Source organism: Desmodus rotundus, chromosome 3 (assembly GCF_022682495.2).
Source record: "Desmodus rotundus isolate HL8 chromosome 3, HLdesRot8A.1, whole genome shotgun sequence".
In the NCBI taxonomy this organism is placed as follows: domain Eukaryota; kingdom Metazoa; phylum Chordata; class Mammalia; order Chiroptera; family Phyllostomidae; genus Desmodus; species Desmodus rotundus.
In genome coordinates this window covers 24,361,410-24,378,067 of record NC_071389.1, presented here as the reverse complement: position 1 = coordinate 24,378,067, position 16,658 = coordinate 24,361,410, and the positions used below count along the sequence as shown (strand labels likewise).

Sequence of the window (16,658 nt, the reverse complement as noted above, 5' to 3'; positions counted from 1 at the left end):
TCTTCAGTGCTCCTCAGTCCACACAGTCTCCCCTGGTCCGCCTGGCGGGCCGCAGGAAGGTCGCAGCAAAACGACAGGTTCCCGGACTTTTGTATGCACCCTAGGGGAAACCTGCAAGCTCTACCACACTCCCGGCCAGCAGAGGGCACTGCTACCACCTCGATAGCACAGACTGGCTCTCCTTGTGGTGCTCCCTTTTCCTCCATTCCCCGGGGCACTTCCGGCCCCGCGGAACTTCGGTGCAGCCGGACGCGCAGCGGTAGGGACGCTGGCGAGCAAGGCGGCAGCAGTTATTTCCGGCCCTGTCGGTGGTCTGAATTGAGTGGCGGCGGCGGAGTGAAGATGGAGACAATTCTCGAGCAGCAGCGGCGCTATCATGAGGAGAAGGAGCGGCTCATGGATGTCATGGCCAAAGAGATGCTCACTAAGAAGTCCACGGTGAGTGGGGCCTGGGTGGGGGCTCCGTCTGCGGCCGGGCCCCATCCCCGTGTGTACCCTCTGAGAGCTTTCTTTGATCCCCAGGCCTGCCCCGCTCCCCGCCCCCTCCCAGGCTCCCTCGCCGAGGTCCGCCCTTGGTAACCTCCTCCCGGGGCCCAGCGCCCCCGGGGGCCCCTTCTTTAGCCGCTAAGACCTGAGCGGCTAAGTTCCGCCCTCCGGCGGCCTTTTCAACTCCAGAAATCCAACTAACGGCGTCTGTGTCACCCTTTGCCTTTCTTCAGCTCCGGGACCAGATCAACTCTGACCACCGCACGCGGGCCATGCAAGATGTGAGTACCCCGCTGTCCGCTTCTCTTGGGGTCAGAGCGAGCTGGGAAAGAGGCAAGGCGGGGTGCAGGGTCTAAGACAACCAGGTTGGCCAGTCGCGGGTTGTCTGCCTGGAGTTGTCCACGCGGCTGTTGAGCTTGAGGGTGCTGGACTGCCCTTCCTCACTTCTCTGAATGGGGAACTCTTACTCATTCTTCATTACTCGGAAAGACTCCCCTAGTAGCGTCCTGTATCCCATCCATGTGCAAAGAATAGTTATGAGAAGTAGATTACTCAGGCATAGAAGGTATTACCTCTTCTCTTCAAAACAGGACGCATCTTTGAATTATTTGTGCCCACACTGCCAGCATTTACCTAGCACTAGTTCCATTTATTACTTTCAGAAAACTAATCAAAATGTTGATTGTCATTAAACCTGAGTGATAGGTAAATGGAGGTTCATACTGTGCTCTTTCTTGCATTTGCTTGAAATCAGTTAAGAAAGGCATAAAAGACCTAATCAGGGTTTCTGACTTTTTAGGAGATAATTAATAGTACAAGTTTCTAATCCTGTATATAAATTCCCAAATCTGAAATACTCTGAAAACAAAAGGGTTTTTTGTTTGTTTGTTTGTTTGCTTTGGTAATTATTTGGTGGCAGAATCTTTATCCCACTTAGTAAGTAATGCATGTTTTACTGCAGAACTATTAATATTTGTTCCAGATTCCACTAGGGATCTTATGTAGCATATAGTACCTTTTTAAAGCTTAACAATCCCAAATTCTTTAACAGATGTGCCCCCAAAACTTGAGGAGATGGGGCCATGTGCCTGTTCCATCCTGAGTTGGAATCTAAAGGAATCTGTGTGATGTTTTATTTAGCCTGTGCACTCCTCAGTCAACTTTTTCTTTTAACTTTATTTTTATTGTTGACACTATTACACATATCCCCATTTTCCCTTCCTTTGCCCACCTCTACACAGCCCCTGCCCCCTCTTCCCTCTGCTCAGTCAAGCTTTTTGAAGAAGTGAAAATCATCTCGGATAACCCCTTTGCCCTTGAGGGTCTTAGGTGGGAACTGCAGTTTAGCATATGGCTCTCTGATGTGACTCTTCGGGAAAGTCAAACATCAGTAGCGTGTAAATATAGGAACCCTCTGCCACCCCTTAAATTGACCTGTTTCAAAAGCTAACCAGGAATCAGTGCTCTGTACTAAAGGTACCAGAAAGCACAGGAACTTTTTACACCACATCCCTGGAAGTTTCCCTTGGCTTTGACTAGAGAGCCCTTCTTGGTCGCTTAGCTCTGTGGTTGTACAGAGTGCTTCGTTCTGATGGGTTTGTGCTTGTCTTTCAGAGGTACATGGAAGTCAGTGGGAACCTGAGGGATTTGTATGACGATAAGGACGGGTAAGTGACAGTCACAGCCGACCCAGGGGCTAGTAATTCCGAGGAGCCGTAGTGAAAGGGCCGATTTTATGCTCTGTGTTCTCTGGATTTTTTATGAAATTGCAGGTTACGGAAGGAGGAGCTCAATGCCATTTCAGGACCTAATGAATTTGCTGAATTCTATAATAGACTCAAGCAAATAAAAGAATTTCACCGGAAGCACCCAAATGAGGTATGGCCTCCAAAAGTATACCCTCTAAACCTGCTTGCCCCTAAATAACACACTCTTCTTTGAGGGAACACCTGAGCGGCACGTCTCCATTTCCTTACACCTGCTCTCCAGTAGGCTCTTACGGTTGTTCGCATGGGAAATAATACAATAATAAATAATACAATAGTAAACTCTGTTTCATGTACTCACAACTGTAAACCTACTTTTCCCCCACCCTCTGCATTTAAATACATGGAGCAGTGGTTTCCAAATGCTGCTGCTCACTTGAATCACCTGGAGGTCTTCAGTGAGTACCAGCAGCGGCCCCGCCCCTTCTGATTTAACTGGTGTCAGGTGCATCGGGGGTTTTTAACACTCTTTTAGGTGATTCCAATGAGCAGCAAACTTTGGGAATGGCTGGTATTGAAAAAAAAATCTGTTGACAGTGTTAACTGTAGGAGAATTAATAAAAGAGGACTTTGAGTTTTCATTTTGTCTTTTTTATATTATTTGAGTTTTTGTGAGCGCATGCGACTTTAGCAGTAGTCAAACAACACAAAAAGGAAAAGAAAAAGGTAAATGGAAAACAATAGTGGGCTCCTAAGAAAAATCCAGACTGCCATGACCCGTGTGGCTCAGCTGGTGCGATGTCCCATACACCGAAAGGTCGTGGGTTCAATTCCCAGTCAGGCGCACATGCCTAGGTTGTGGGTTCGATCTTTGGTCAGATAAGTAACCAACCGATCAACGTCTGTTTCTCTTTCTCTTTCCTTTCTCTAAAACCAGTATGTATGTATGTATGTATTTATTTATTTATTTAGAAAAAGGAAAAATCAAGACCAGAGTGTCAGAAGTCCCACTCTCTATACAGCCCATTTTTGTGATGTTGCAACCTTTTTTATGTTGAAAAGCCCACTTCAGCTTTTCTCTTTCTCTCATCAGATCTGTGTGCCAATGTCAGTGGAATTTGAGGAGCTCCTAAAGGCTCGAGAGAATCCAAGTGAAGAGGCACAAAGTAAGAGGAATTTAACTTTCCTACCCAGTCCTCACAGAAGTAAAAGTTAATAACAGAACCCAGTTTGCCCTCCAAGCCTAAGAAAACAGGGCCCCAGCGAAGTTTGTAGCCAGGTTCTCTTAGTGGTTTTCTCTTTGCTGGTTTCTCTGGGCTAGATTAACCTCCTAAATAGGCCTTGGACAAAATATTCAATTCCGTGCCAGCCTAGCTCAAATTTCCTGGCCTGGAAAGCTGGGGTCTGTTCACTTTGGGGAGCATAGGGAGGACATTTCGGTGAAGGGTTGCTTCGTGAAACAAGGAACTCACAGTACATTTGAAAAGCCAAGTCCAAGAAGATGGTCTTTAGTATTTGAACCATTGGTATCTGATTCCTTCAGATCTGGTGGAGTTCACAGATGAAGAGGGATACGGTCGTTACCTGGATCTCCACGACTGTTACCTCAAATACATTAACCTGAAGGCCTCTGAGGTAAGACCCAGGAGAGGAGAGTGTGGTTTTCATACTAAGGGTGAGTCAGGGTGCTGGGCTGGGGCTCCTGGGCATGAAGCAATTAAGAGTGTCTTCCTGGGGATTGTAACTGTTATGTAAACATTAAAGAGGTAATGGGTTTTTTTAGAATGAAACAGCATTCAAAATGAACATCAGGTTTCTGCAGTTGACTACAATAAGCATATTATGAATGTTGATTAATACAAGCATACTTTGCTTTTGTAAAAATAGATGTTTTTAAAAACTCACAAACACATATACTCCTGTGTTAGGTGCACATGGTACCTGGTACCCGGTACCTAGAAGACACAAAACAATCTCACCAGCAAAGGGCTATTTGATGTCTTTCTGAAAAGACATTTGAAAAATAACTTACTGTAGGACATGCGATTTAATGTGACAATCTCAGAAAGATCTCAAGACAGTGTATGATTAAGTCCCTCTTGGAGTTGTGAGGAAATGTCCCAAAAATTCAGTGACTAAATTTTAAGCTCCATGAGGGCAGATTCTGGGTTTGTCTTGTTCTCACCTGTATCTGTGTACTTGGTCCAAAGATGCTCAATGAGTGATTGAATGAGTGATTGAATGGCACCTCCCAGCACCTTATTTTAGGATACAGTGGATGTCAGAGTCGTTAACCAAGTGCCTGGCATGTAACGTTCAACAGGTATTTCTTTCAGTTTACCATTTATTAACTTGATCTTGATTTTATAGCATCAATTGTATGTCTGCTGTTCTCCCCAGTTAGTGTAGGACTTAAATGGCAGAACAGAAAAAGGCTAACACGCTCGTTAGGCAACACTCACTTTTGGTTTTATTTACTGGAGATTGTAGTGTAACCTGGAGGAAACACCTAACCGAAGCTCTCGTCACCTCTTTTCTCTTTCCAGAAGCTGGATTATATCACATACCTGTCCATCTTTGACCAGTTATTTGACATTCCTAAAGAAAGGAAGAACGCGGAGTACAAGCGGTAAGCAGTACCAGCCTCTAGGCCTCTCCTGGGCTTGAGTAGATTATTTAGTGCGAAGGACTGAGAGCGGAGTCCTGAATTTCGTTGTGTGGAAGGCCTTCCTGGTGACTTCCAGGTTTAGAGAAGGATAGGGATTTGAATGGCATGGTTTTAAAACCTTTGTTTTAAACCTCTGGCTCTGGAAGAATGTGTGTCCGTGAGCACATCTGTAATCTTACACCCATACCGTTCCTAATTTTGCCTCATTATAGAAGGAAGTCTCCCATCCAGGGACCTCTCTGTCTTAGGAGTTTGATGGGGGAAAATTAAACTTGCTCAGGTTGTGACTGAAGTGAGGTGCCTGGGTCTGATGTATAGATGTTTTGTGTTATACCCCTGGTTAGTGATTTCTACCTGAAATAAATTTTAAAAGGTTCCCCCGTCCCCTTTTATTGCATATATTATGGTGACACTGGTAATAAAATTGTACGGGTTTCAGGTGTCCAGTTCCACCACACATCATCTGCACCCTGTGGTGCGTGTTCACCAGCCCCAGTCAGCTTAACCGAAATCTTGCATGCGTGAGTCAAGACTTGAGTACTTGGGCCCTGGCCAGTGGCTCAGTTGGTTGGAGCATTGTCCCCAAGCGCAAAAGGTTGTGGGGGTTCAATCCCTGGTCAGGGCACATGGAAGGCAACCAGTTGATGTTTCTCTCTGTCTCTCTATTTCCCCCTGCCCACAGTTCCTCTTTCTCTAAAATCAATGAAAAGCATATCCTCGGGCGAGGATTAAAAAAATAAAAGACTTTAGAATTTGCAATTATGTTGGGAGGATGAAAGAAGATAGGAAAGGGTAGAATCAAGATGTCATGTTAAGAAGAAAGTCAATTGTAAGCTCGTTTCTAAAAGTAGTAGTATTAGTTTTAAAAAGTAATATCATTAGGATTATATGTATAGCCCTGGCTGGTGTGGCTCAGTGGGTTGAGCACCAGCCTGCAAACCCAAAGGCTGCCATTTCAATTCCCCAGTCAGGGCACATGCCTGGGTTGCGGGCCAGGTCCCCTGTTGGGTGCGTGCAAGAGGCAACCAGTCAGTGTTTCTCATGCACGTTGGTGTCTCTCTCCCTCTCTCCCTCTCTTTAAAACATAAGTAAGATCTTTTTTAAAAAACCCAGAATTCTAAGTATACACGTATCTTACAGGGCATAACAATTTATCAAAATAGGGACCCTCTTTGCCTTTTCTGAGTTGCTTGTTCCTCTATAGATACCTGGAGATGCTGCTTGAGTACCTCCAGGATTACACAGATAGAGTGAAGCCCCTCCAAGATCAGAATGAACTTTTTGGGAAGATTCAAAATGAGTTTGAGAAGAAGTGGGAGAATGGTACCTTTCCTGGATGGCCGGTGAGCTTCAGTGGAGGTGTGGGTGGAGGACATGCCAGGGAATTAAAGTAGCTGTTTTACTTTAAACTCGAGCCTCTGCTTTAGGGCTTTCATATGCTGAGCCTGGGATCAGAGTGGCCATGAGGAGCTCTCTGCCCACTGCGCTAGGTTTTCTCTGTGTACTTTGAGAGGAGCTTTGTCAGGGCCCACTTGCCATTGGCTAAGCCCAGGCTTTTCATCAACCATGTCATCACTGCTGTGTGCTTCCCACCGACCCAAAATGGATGGATTATGTGCTAGGAATTGTTGCTGTATATTCTTGCAAATCCTGGGGATAAACTTGAGTTTTTCTAAACTCTCGAAGAGAATGTACCATCTGTTGTTTCAGGTTTTGCTCTGCCTTGCAGGACTTTGATTCTTACTCATATGTATATATAACAAGAGAGCCGGCCAGCACCTGGTAGTTGAGGTGGCTCCCATGCCGTCTCTCTAAACCTCGATCTTAATAAGCATTGTACCCTTCTTCCTGCCAGAAAGAGACAAGCAGTGCCCTGACACATGCTGGAGCCCACCTTGACCTCTCTGCTTTTTCCTCCTGGGAGGTATGTTTGGTATGTTTTCTTTAGCCAGCGTCCTGGTCTTGCCTGTTCCCTCTTCAGAGGGACCACTCATTTTTCTATTTTAATGCTGCGGACTTACCATGATAAGACACCAGTTCCTGGGACCAGACATATGCAGAAAATACAGAAAAAGGAAAAAAAAAAAAGTACAGTATTTTGAAAACTGAAATAATAATTTAGATTCTATTCAGCTGTAGTGGAGGTCATGGAACACTACCAGTATGGTTATTTATGAACTTGTCCACAGAGTCAGTCAGGCCTTCGGAGAGCGTGAGCCGAACGCCGGGAGGTGGGCTGTGGAACGTGCAGGTGTGCCCCAGCTTCGGGAACACCCGCACCACCTGCCTGCGAAGACCCAAGTTTGAGCGTTCGTCGTTTGTCAAGATCTCCTTAAATAAAATTGTTGTAACTTGTTTTTTTTATATATATTTAGGAGTTGGCCTCCCTGGGTCTGGACAGATTGAAATCTGCACTCCTAGCTTTAGGCTTAAAGTGTGGCGGGTAAGAGACTGGTTTTTCTGTCATAACTGTCCCATTTATTGTGTTTGCACAGTCTGCGTGGCTCTGATACCATTTTTTCTATGTGTCGTCACACACACACACACACACACACACACACACACACACTGCAAAAATAAGCAAGTCTGTATGATAAAGTAATCCTGAAGTCCTTTTCCCCTCCTGTCTCCGTAGGACCCTAGAAGAGCGAGCCCAGAGGCTATTCAGCACCAAAGGAAAGTCCCTGGAGTCGCTCGACACCTCCCTGTTTGCAAAAAATCCCAAGTCAAAGGGTACCAAGCGGTGAGTGGCTGGGGTAGCACCTCTGCTTGCAGTTTTAACATGTTGTTCCTGTGCAGAATTTTCTTCACAACAGAGATTTTAAACTCTATTGTCGCCCCTGCTGATCCATAGAGGCCCAGTCTGCTCGTCTTCTCTGCTAACGGCAGAAGGTGTTCTCTGTCACAAACCAAGCACAGTTTGTACTGGGTGATAGAGAGTGGCTGAAGTCTCTGCTGTTGAAACTGCTCTAGGGACCTTGTGTTGCCTTAATAGCCTGTAGCTGGGTTCAAAAAATACTTTCCTACGTCTATTTTCCCTAATGACAGTCGACTCTGTTCTTGAGCCACACGCATGCAGGGCACTTTGTGTGTGTGTCTGTCCCAATTCTCACAACAGCCCTGAAAAGTACTTGTTATCCTGATTTTTTTTTTTTAAGGACTCAGAAAAGTTATGAGAAGTATCCACTTTCTTTTTTTTTAAATGGTATTTTTTGCCCATTACCATCTATCCCCCTTATACCCTCTTCCACCCCCACCCAGAAATGTGTCCACCCTCTCAGTTACCAAGTAGCAGGGTCAGGGTTTGGGCCCAGATCCTGGAGCTGGCTCTTTGCAGCGCATCTCCTTTGCAGGTTCTAGTGTGGGAATGTGCACATCTGGATGTGCCTCCCACCTTGTAGAAGGAGGTCGAAGGAAGCTTCCTCGCATCCCCAGAAATAGCCTCTGTACTTCACCAGCGAGTCCTGGGCTAGACAGAGCATCTGCTTTCACAGCGTCTTCTGCGTGTGCTTAGAGTTTGTAATGCACCCGTTGTTGAATAAGTGCTCTCCGACACAGGGAACAAGGCACTGGTTAACATACCCTTGAGTGATACGGCTTGTTTCTTCTTAGAGACACGGAGAGGAACAAAGATATTGCTTTCCTCGAAGCCCAGATCTACGAATACGTAGAGATTCTTGGGGTGAGTAACCGACTGGTGAGGACTGTAAATGCTACAAGGTATGGGAGTAAGAGAAACATGAAGTCAGGATATTCTTTTCTAGGATGAAGGAGGAAGAGCAGGTGTTAAACTAGTTCAGCAGAAAACAGAGTTCTCTTAGGGTGCTTGGCCCTTCAGTGAGGTCCTGTTCTGTTCTTAGGTGTCTGTTGTCAGGTGATACTCCCAAGGCTGCCCAGCTCCCAGGAGGCTAGGCAGAGAGAACAGGCTCCCCTCTCCATACAGTATCAGAACGGTGCAGGTTCGTTGCTTGAGCTCCAGAATATACCCAGCAGGTAACCCAAGAAGCAGACACTCGAAAGGCAAGTAAGAGAAAAGCTACTCACAGCAGCTTTTAGCCATGACTTAACATGAAAAGGCATTACTTACGTGTTTCCAAGGTGGTGAGGAACTTAGGGCTAGAATGTTCGTGGTACAAAGCTGTCTGTGAGCCGCTCCTTGAGTATTCTCTCAGGAAGGAGGGTTAGTTGGGGGTGGAAAAGGCCTAAGCCGACCAGGATGTATATCTCAGAAAGTAGGGGAAGGAATAGGAGGAAAAGAGTTGTCTTTCAGGGACTAGGGCAGCGCTCACCCCGAGAAGACGGCAGCGCCCCTGCAGCAGGCCAGCCGGCCCGACAGTGCCTGCGTTTCGCAGTTCTCACCTGCTCTCGGAGGCTTTCCCGTTGCAGATGCTCAGACGGTGCTCTGAGTGGGTGGCGCCAGCTCAGAGAGCTTGTTTGTGGGCCTTTGTCCGTTGCCATGGATGTTCTCTGCCCTTGTTTGAGGACTGCACATGGTAGCGATAAGTCTGGAGTCACCTCCTGGTTCCCTCTATTACACTGCTTCCAACAAAAGGAGGCTAGCCAGACGTTGGACACTGGGGACACTACCGTTCTCCACAGTAAACGTGGGCTTTGCTACTGGGGCAGCAGACCAAGGTGCCAGTCCTCTGAAGATGCCCAGAGGCCAATTTTGCCCTTGACATAGGTGTCTTCACTACTTTCCCCTCCTTTGAGAGCGTTTTGCTTGCCTTGCCAGGAGGTGGCACCATTCTCCTGAGAATTCCAGACAGTGGTTGCCAGTAGTTGCTCTCATTGTGTACTGATACGATTTGTGTGGTTCACCGTTTATTGCTATCTGTTGGTTTCCAGACGTTGTGTTAAATCGTTGGAGGCGGTAGGGAATGTGATACGGCCTTCTGCCCCTGAAAGACCCACTTTGTGGTGAGAGGAGACACATGAGTGTGGTGGAATGAGATATATGCTGTAATTCATTGAGATTTGAGTTTTCTAAGTAGAAGGAGGGAGGGGACATGTTACAAGTGGAGGAAATGGTAAGTGTGAAAAATTTCATGAGCGGTGTTAGAAATTTCAACTTTGTCCTTCAAACAGTAAAAACCCAATACAAGTTTTTTACGCAAAGTGTACCATTGGATTGGTTTTCTTTTAAGCAGATAAAGCTGAAAACAAAGTGGAAGCTGGACTGGAGTGAGGAGAGGCTCAGAGCAAGTTAGAAGGTTCTCATCTGGCTGAGGGCATTAGCAGTGGGAATGAGAAGAAAGGACCGGTTCAGGAAACGTTTGAGATACGACTTCTTTCTCTGTTGTGCTGTGGTAGTCCGTGGCCTCAGATGAGTAATTTAGGCTAGTGACACAAAACCTTGACTTTTCCCTTTGCGGCCAGGGGGGGCCTGCTGACGGGAGTTGTGCAAGGAAAGCAGACTCTCCCTTTATTATCTTGCCAGAAGGGAAACCTCGTCCTTGGAAGTGAGGGGTCAGCAAGGGTTGCAGGAAAATAGGAAATTTCCTTTCTTGCTTTTCACTACTTTTCTCTGACTTCCCTTTTCATTTACGGACCTGGTGTAGGAACAGCGACATCTCACTCACGAAAATGTCCAGCGCAAGCAGGCAAGGACAGGAGAAGAGCGAGAAGAGGAGGAGGAAGAGCAGATCAGTGAGAGCGAAAGTGAGGATGAGGAGAACGAGATCATTTACAACCCCAAAAACCTGCCCCTTGGCTGGGACGGCAAAGTAAGTCCCTGCGCCACCGTCTGTCTCCCCAGGCCCCGTCTGAGAGCAGATGGAGGTGGTCCTCTGATACTGTTTGTTTCCCGATTTCTTTCAGCCCATCCCCTACTGGCTGTATAAGCTTCATGGCCTAAATATCAACTACAACTGTGAGATCTGTGGAAACTACACCTACCGAGGTCCCAAGGCCTTCCAGCGGCACTTTGCTGTAAGGAATTCAGAGCCATTTCTCCTGGAAATTGATGTCTAAAACACGGGTCCTTCAGCGGAGAGGATGGGAGCAGCCCGAGAGGGCCGCTAGTGTCCAGGGCTCAAGAGAATCAGAGAAGGATTGGGTCTGAAGTCAGGTGTGCGGCGTTTGGCCTTTGGTGCCGATGCTGGCCTTGAATAGTTAGTGCCTAAAAGAGCCTGTGGGGCATTCTCCCACCTGCCGTGTGAACCTCATTTCCGTTTTCTCTTGCTTGTACTTTCCTCTGTCTTGCCTGTGTCTTAGACCAGTGATTTTCAACCCGTGTGTTGCGAGAATTTTTAAAATATGCACACCTAGGTATTTAGTCAGGGGCACTGACCTCTTTTTCCCTTACAGAGTCAAATAAGAAAATGACAACACCCTGGCTGGTGTGACTCAGTGGATTGAGGGCCAGCCTGCAAACCAGAGGGTCCCGGGTTCGATTCCTGGTCTAGGGCACATGCCTGAGTTGCGGGCCAGGTCCCCAGTTGGCTCACAAGAGGCAACCACACGTTGATATTTCTCTTTTTCCTTCTTCCTCCCCTTCTCTAAAAATAAATAAAATCTTTTTTTTCAATTCTTAAGAAAAAAGAAAGAAAATGACAACAGCCAACACAATAATATCTGTCCGTTGTGAATAACTCAAATTATACATTTTTGTTGTTAGATTGGCAAAATTTATATTTGGTGTGCCACAGAATTTTAGTCATTACCTTATGTGTACCTTGAGAGGAAAAAGGTTGAAAATCGCTGTCTTAAAGCATCTCTGACTCCTTAGTCATTTTTCCACCCCACTGCTGGTTGTCAGCGGACTGCCTCCTCCTTTAACTCTTAAAGGGCCTTTGCCTCTTTGGGAAAGAGAAACTAAAGGGATGATGGTTGCCAGACTATTGTTTAGACAAGGCATTATGTGGGTGTACTCTAGTGAACGGATTCACCCTCGTTTTGTTTCTGCCTTCAGAGCTCAGTACTGGGAAGGAAATTTTACAGAATGAAAAGGACCTGCTAGACCAAGGATGGCAAATTTGTATACATTCCCTCCCTCCCTCCCTCAGACATACATATTACTAATTGGTCCTGGGTCTTTTCTGCCGAGTCCTGAGTAGTCTCCGAGTCGTTCTCAACACCACTTCCAACAAGTTGGAATTGGCATCCAGGGTAAAGCCCATGCCGTCTGCCATCCCTGAGCCAAAGTTGTCCTTGCATCGGCATCTCTCCCCACCCTCTCTCATATCCCAGCTTGTCCCTGTTAAAGAGTCTTCTATACTTACAGAGGTGGCACTGTCCTGCCACCAGTGACCCTTGTGTGTGGGGGTGGGGGGGCTGCATGTGAGGCGACCAGTTAGAGTTGTGTTGCATTTCTGTGGGCTTCACACGCAGGTTTTGTTTGACAGTACTGGATGTAGGGCCTAGGTGTCACAAACCAGCCCACGAGGTAAAAGCACAGAGCAATGCCGCTTTGAAGGATCTGCCTCTTGTCCGTCACAGCCAGCTGTTTACATACCTGAACCACAAAAGCAATGCTGCCTGTAGGTGGAGTCCTTGGGAAAGGGTCAGGTTGGGGCTTAGGAGGAGAATGGCGTTAGTGCTCCGTGTTCAGCCGTTCCATTTCGAATTGAGCTTTTGTTTCTCTCTCCTTCCAGGAGTGGCGTCACGCACACGGCATGCGGTGTCTGGGCATCCCAAACACTGCCCACTTCGCCAACGTGACACAGATTGAAGACGCCGTCTCTTGTAAGTAGGCTTTATTCTTTGGTAGACCAGACCAAGGGCCACTCCTGCAACTCACTGTCCCAATACCCTGGTGTGTCCAGGCCAAAGGGCAGCTTATGGATATGTGGAAGTTGCAACAGTCACACATTACTGTAGTTTTGAGGGTCAGCAGCACCGACTATTTCTCCTTTGAGAAGAGCCCAGTGCTGAGTATAAAATAGGACTTTTAGCCCTGACTGGGGTGGTTCAGTGGGTTGGGCGTCATCCCACAAAGCACAAGGTTGCCGGTTCGATTCCCAGTCAGGGCACATGCCTGGGTTGTGGGCCACATCCCCTGTTGGGGGCATACAAGAGGCAACCAATCGATGTCTCTCACATGCATCGATGTTTCTCTCCCTTTCTTTCTCCCTCCTCCTCTCTCTAAAAACAAAATCTTTAAAACCAGACTTTTAATTCTGTGCAAGATTTTGAGCCTCTTCCCCCACAGCCATGTGTCTCCTAAACAATAAGAGTCCCCACAAGACTTGCAATCAGGGGAGCAGTGGGCGGCAGCAGCTCGTCCTGGACCAAACCCCTGGACCTGTCTCTAAGACCTCCTTTTCACTGACTTCTCAGTGAGCCAGAGCAGACCTGCCCAGGCTCTCCCGTTGCTTCCTCTATGCCAAGCCATTCCTTGTTTCACTGTCCCCAGCTTTACTAAACTTACTCTCAAAAAAAACACAGCAAAACAGTAAGGTCACTTTCTCTGATAATTCCCATAAGTTGTACCACATTTACTTCTTTCTCCAAGAGTATCAATTCTGTATTTTAAGAGGTCTTTGGTTACATTTAATGCAACTTTTCTTTTATAGAAAAGATTATGGTAAGTTTTGCAATGGAGTTACCTACAAGTGGTCCAGAACCAAAATTCCAGTTTGGGGCAAGCCAGCGCTTCAAATGCAGGGTCACCCTGGGGAGTCCTAACCGGGTGGGGGGTGGCGACGTTGTTAACACTGTGTAGCCCGAGGTACTCACTCTGTTCGTTCTCGCCCGCAGTGTGGGCCAAGCTGAAGCTGCAGAAGGCGTCAGAACGGTGGCAGCCCGACACTGAGGTAGGTGCCCGTGCCGTCAGGGATGGCGGCAAATGGCGGAGCCCCTCGCCATGTGGAGGGGAGTGGGACGTGGTCCCTGGCTCACTGCAGTACGGAGCAGCAGTGTTCAACCTTTTTCATCTCGTGGCACACACAAAACTAGTTACCAAAATTCTGTGGCACACCAAAAATACATTTTTTGCCAATCTGACAAAAAAAAAACAGGTAAAATTTTGATTCATTCACGCTGGATGACTATTGTGGTGGTAGCTGTTGTCATTTTCTTATCTGACACAATCTTAGGGAAAAGAGGTCAGTGACCCAGTCTAAATAGCCAGGCATTGCATGTTTTACAAATTCTGGCAGCACATCAGTTAAAAATCACTGGTGTAGAGTATAATGTGACAATATCTATAAATTGACTCTTGACATGTAAGCCTAATTTATTTGTAATAATTAAATACGTCAAACTTTAAATCTGTGTCTTTAGACAGGTTGTACTCCCCCCTGAAATTTTGAAGTGGTGAGCAGGAGCACCCAATGTCTTGTCCTGCCGTGGGGCTGCATCAGCTGAGAGGCTGAGAATCCATATCTCATAATGTTTAGTGTATGTTAAACATTAGATATACTTTGAGGATAGCATCTCACGAGAGACGGTCCTCCTTGAGGTGGGGAGGCATCCTTTTTGGTCTTGAGCTGTCACCCCGAGCAGCAGGTTTCAGAGATGAGGATGCCGTGTGTGTGAGGAACGGTAGCAGCTTTTTCCCTGCAGATCAGTGGTTGTCAGTGTTCCTTTTTTAGTATCGATGCCCTTTTCACACCGGAACGTAGAACTCTGATACACAGAAAAGAATAAAGCAGGACTGTTCTGGAAGTGGGGAAGCTTGGCCTGCTTGGCCCCCTTCCACCCTTCTTACCTGCAGTGGCTTCGGGGGCAGGAACTAGGGTTCTTGGGGGAACCTTTTGAACTGTTATCTTAGGTCAGCCTTTCTCAGCCAAGGTTCCTCATCTGAAATACAGGAAGTGATTGGAGTGAATGACTTGCTCATCTCTCAAGGATGGTGGGTCACAGTTGGTACCGTTCTGGATCCCTAGGAGAGAAGGTGGCTCATTACACACAGTGATGCCCTTGGGCAGTGGGGTTTAATTGTCTTCCTGAGCCCCAGCTGGGAAGGACTGTCTCGGGCGAATGCCATGGGATCAGTCCATGGGATCAGGCCGGGGTGCACTTGGGTACCAGGTGTTGCTTCTGGCCATTTCTCCCAGGAGGCCTAGCTAACAGTGTGCCCCGTCTTTTCCAGGAAGAGTATGAAGACTCCAGTGGGAATGTTGTGAATAAGAAGACATACGAGGATCTGAAAAGACAAGGACTGCTCTAGTGTTCAGGAGTGCACTTCAGCTCTCGGGCTTGCCCAGGCTTCCCTACGATTTGCTTTTTCTATTTCTCCCAACCAAGTGCGCCCACAGACTCTGCTAGTCTTACAGTCTGGTGCGCATCCTGTAGAGACAAGGCATGCTGGCAGGTTGTGGAGTTGAAATGTGTTTTATCTTTGTTTTATATTAAAAAAATTTCAGAACATAAAACCAGCCTTTGTTCGGAATGTGTGTTGTTGCTGAAGTCCAGGATCACGGACTAACTCAGTGCTTTAGCTCCTAACACATCCCTACCCCTTTCTCATCAACTTCAGTAGCAACTAAGGTTTAATGAGCGCCCGTTAGGTACAAATATTGTTAGTGTATCTGACCTAACCTCTTCCCCACTTCCTCAAAGGAGCATCATCCCAGGATACGCCCCACCCTTGTGAGTTCGCCGTTGGTGCACACGCTAGGGAGAGGTGGGGAGGGTGAACCAGGGCCTCTGCTAAGGACAATGACGTTGGCACTGAGGTTTTCTTTTTTAATTTGCCTGAAGGGGGTGGGCTGCTTGGGAACAGGCCTGCAGCCCTGCCCTTTCCCCACGCCTCAGCAGCCTGGCACACCAGAACTGGGACAGCAGTGACTTCACCCACTTGCTGGCTCAGAACACGAGTCTTCGGTGACCCTGTTTCTTCTGAAAGACCCCTATTAATCCTTGTTCTCCAAGTCCAGATAGCCAGGGTTTGGGAGTTGAGCCCCTGCCACAGGAGCTGAATCTGGTATCTCCAATGGAAAGAACCAGGAGAGCCGTGGAAGCTCCAGTCTGCCCACGGGCACCACTTGTCTGAAAGCCAGGTCCTGCCCCAGAACAGGATCCAGAGGGCCCAGTTGCCCCTCAGCACAGATTCTCTGTGATACATGTGCTGATCCTGACTCGGAGCTGGCCCTCTCCCGCACACCTGTCGCCCTCATCTCCCTGGTAGCGGGCTTCGCCACCCCTGCGCCTGTGGCACTTCACTCTGGGCTGGTATTTTCCTTCCTGTTAACCCATCCCTCCAGCACCTCACGTGCCTCCTGCTGTGGCTTCTTCAGTTGCATAAAATTCCAATAGGACAACCTCTTCAGGGCCTGAGCTTCTGAAGCAGAGTGGATAATTAAACCTAATTGAGCCAACTAGAAGCACTGATTACCGAAAACCAGCCCGAGGTGCTAGGAGACATTGCCATTGGGGAAGAGTTCAGCAAGCCTTGGAAGTGAGAAATACAGGAAGGAGACCTCCCTCCAGGCTGCTTGGTGCAGCATCGGGGCTCCCAGGGGAATGCAGCTGTCATGGTCCTCTGTAGGAGTGGGTGCCCAGACCTCCAGGGCTAGGGCAGCATCCCAAGACCCTGCTTTTCTTTACAGTGTAGGGGGAGATGGGACCAGGTTCTGAGGGGTCCTCCGGCACTTGCCCTGGTAAGTGCAGTTGTCCTGTGAACCAGGCCCCAGAGCAGTCTGGAGGAGCCCCGGGGTTTCCCTGCCACAGCAAAGACTCCTTTGCTTCATTTGTTATATTCACCCAAGTGTTTTTCTATTGCCCTCCGTGTCCCAGACACACCTAGGTTTGCAAACCTTGAGAAATAAGTGGAGGTGAAATGGTGAGAGCAGAACCAGAGGCAAGGAGGCTCGTTAACAACCTCGTGGGCAGGCAGGAGGGGCCACGTGGCC

At 47.6% G+C, this 16,658-nt stretch overlaps 1 protein-coding gene across 1 annotated transcript; it reads left to right on the top strand.

The window, feature by feature from the left end:
- The first annotated feature begins 227 nt into the window (after positions 1 to 227).
- On the top strand, positions 228 to 15,196 carry SF3A3 (splicing factor 3a subunit 3). Its single transcript, XM_024554594.4, has 17 exons — positions 228 to 438; positions 720 to 767; positions 2,101 to 2,153; positions 2,259 to 2,364; positions 3,286 to 3,358; positions 3,736 to 3,827; positions 4,739 to 4,821; positions 6,065 to 6,203; positions 6,716 to 6,784; positions 7,236 to 7,303; positions 7,496 to 7,603; positions 8,473 to 8,542; positions 10,422 to 10,586; positions 10,681 to 10,791; positions 12,456 to 12,546; positions 13,561 to 13,616; positions 14,897 to 15,196. Exons 1-17 carry the CDS (start codon positions 343 to 345, stop codon positions 14,972 to 14,974), a joined length of 1,506 nt encoding a protein of 501 aa, XP_024410362.2. The 5' UTR covers positions 228 to 342; the 3' UTR covers positions 14,975 to 15,196.
- Positions 15,197 to 16,658: the final 1,462 nt, after the last annotated feature.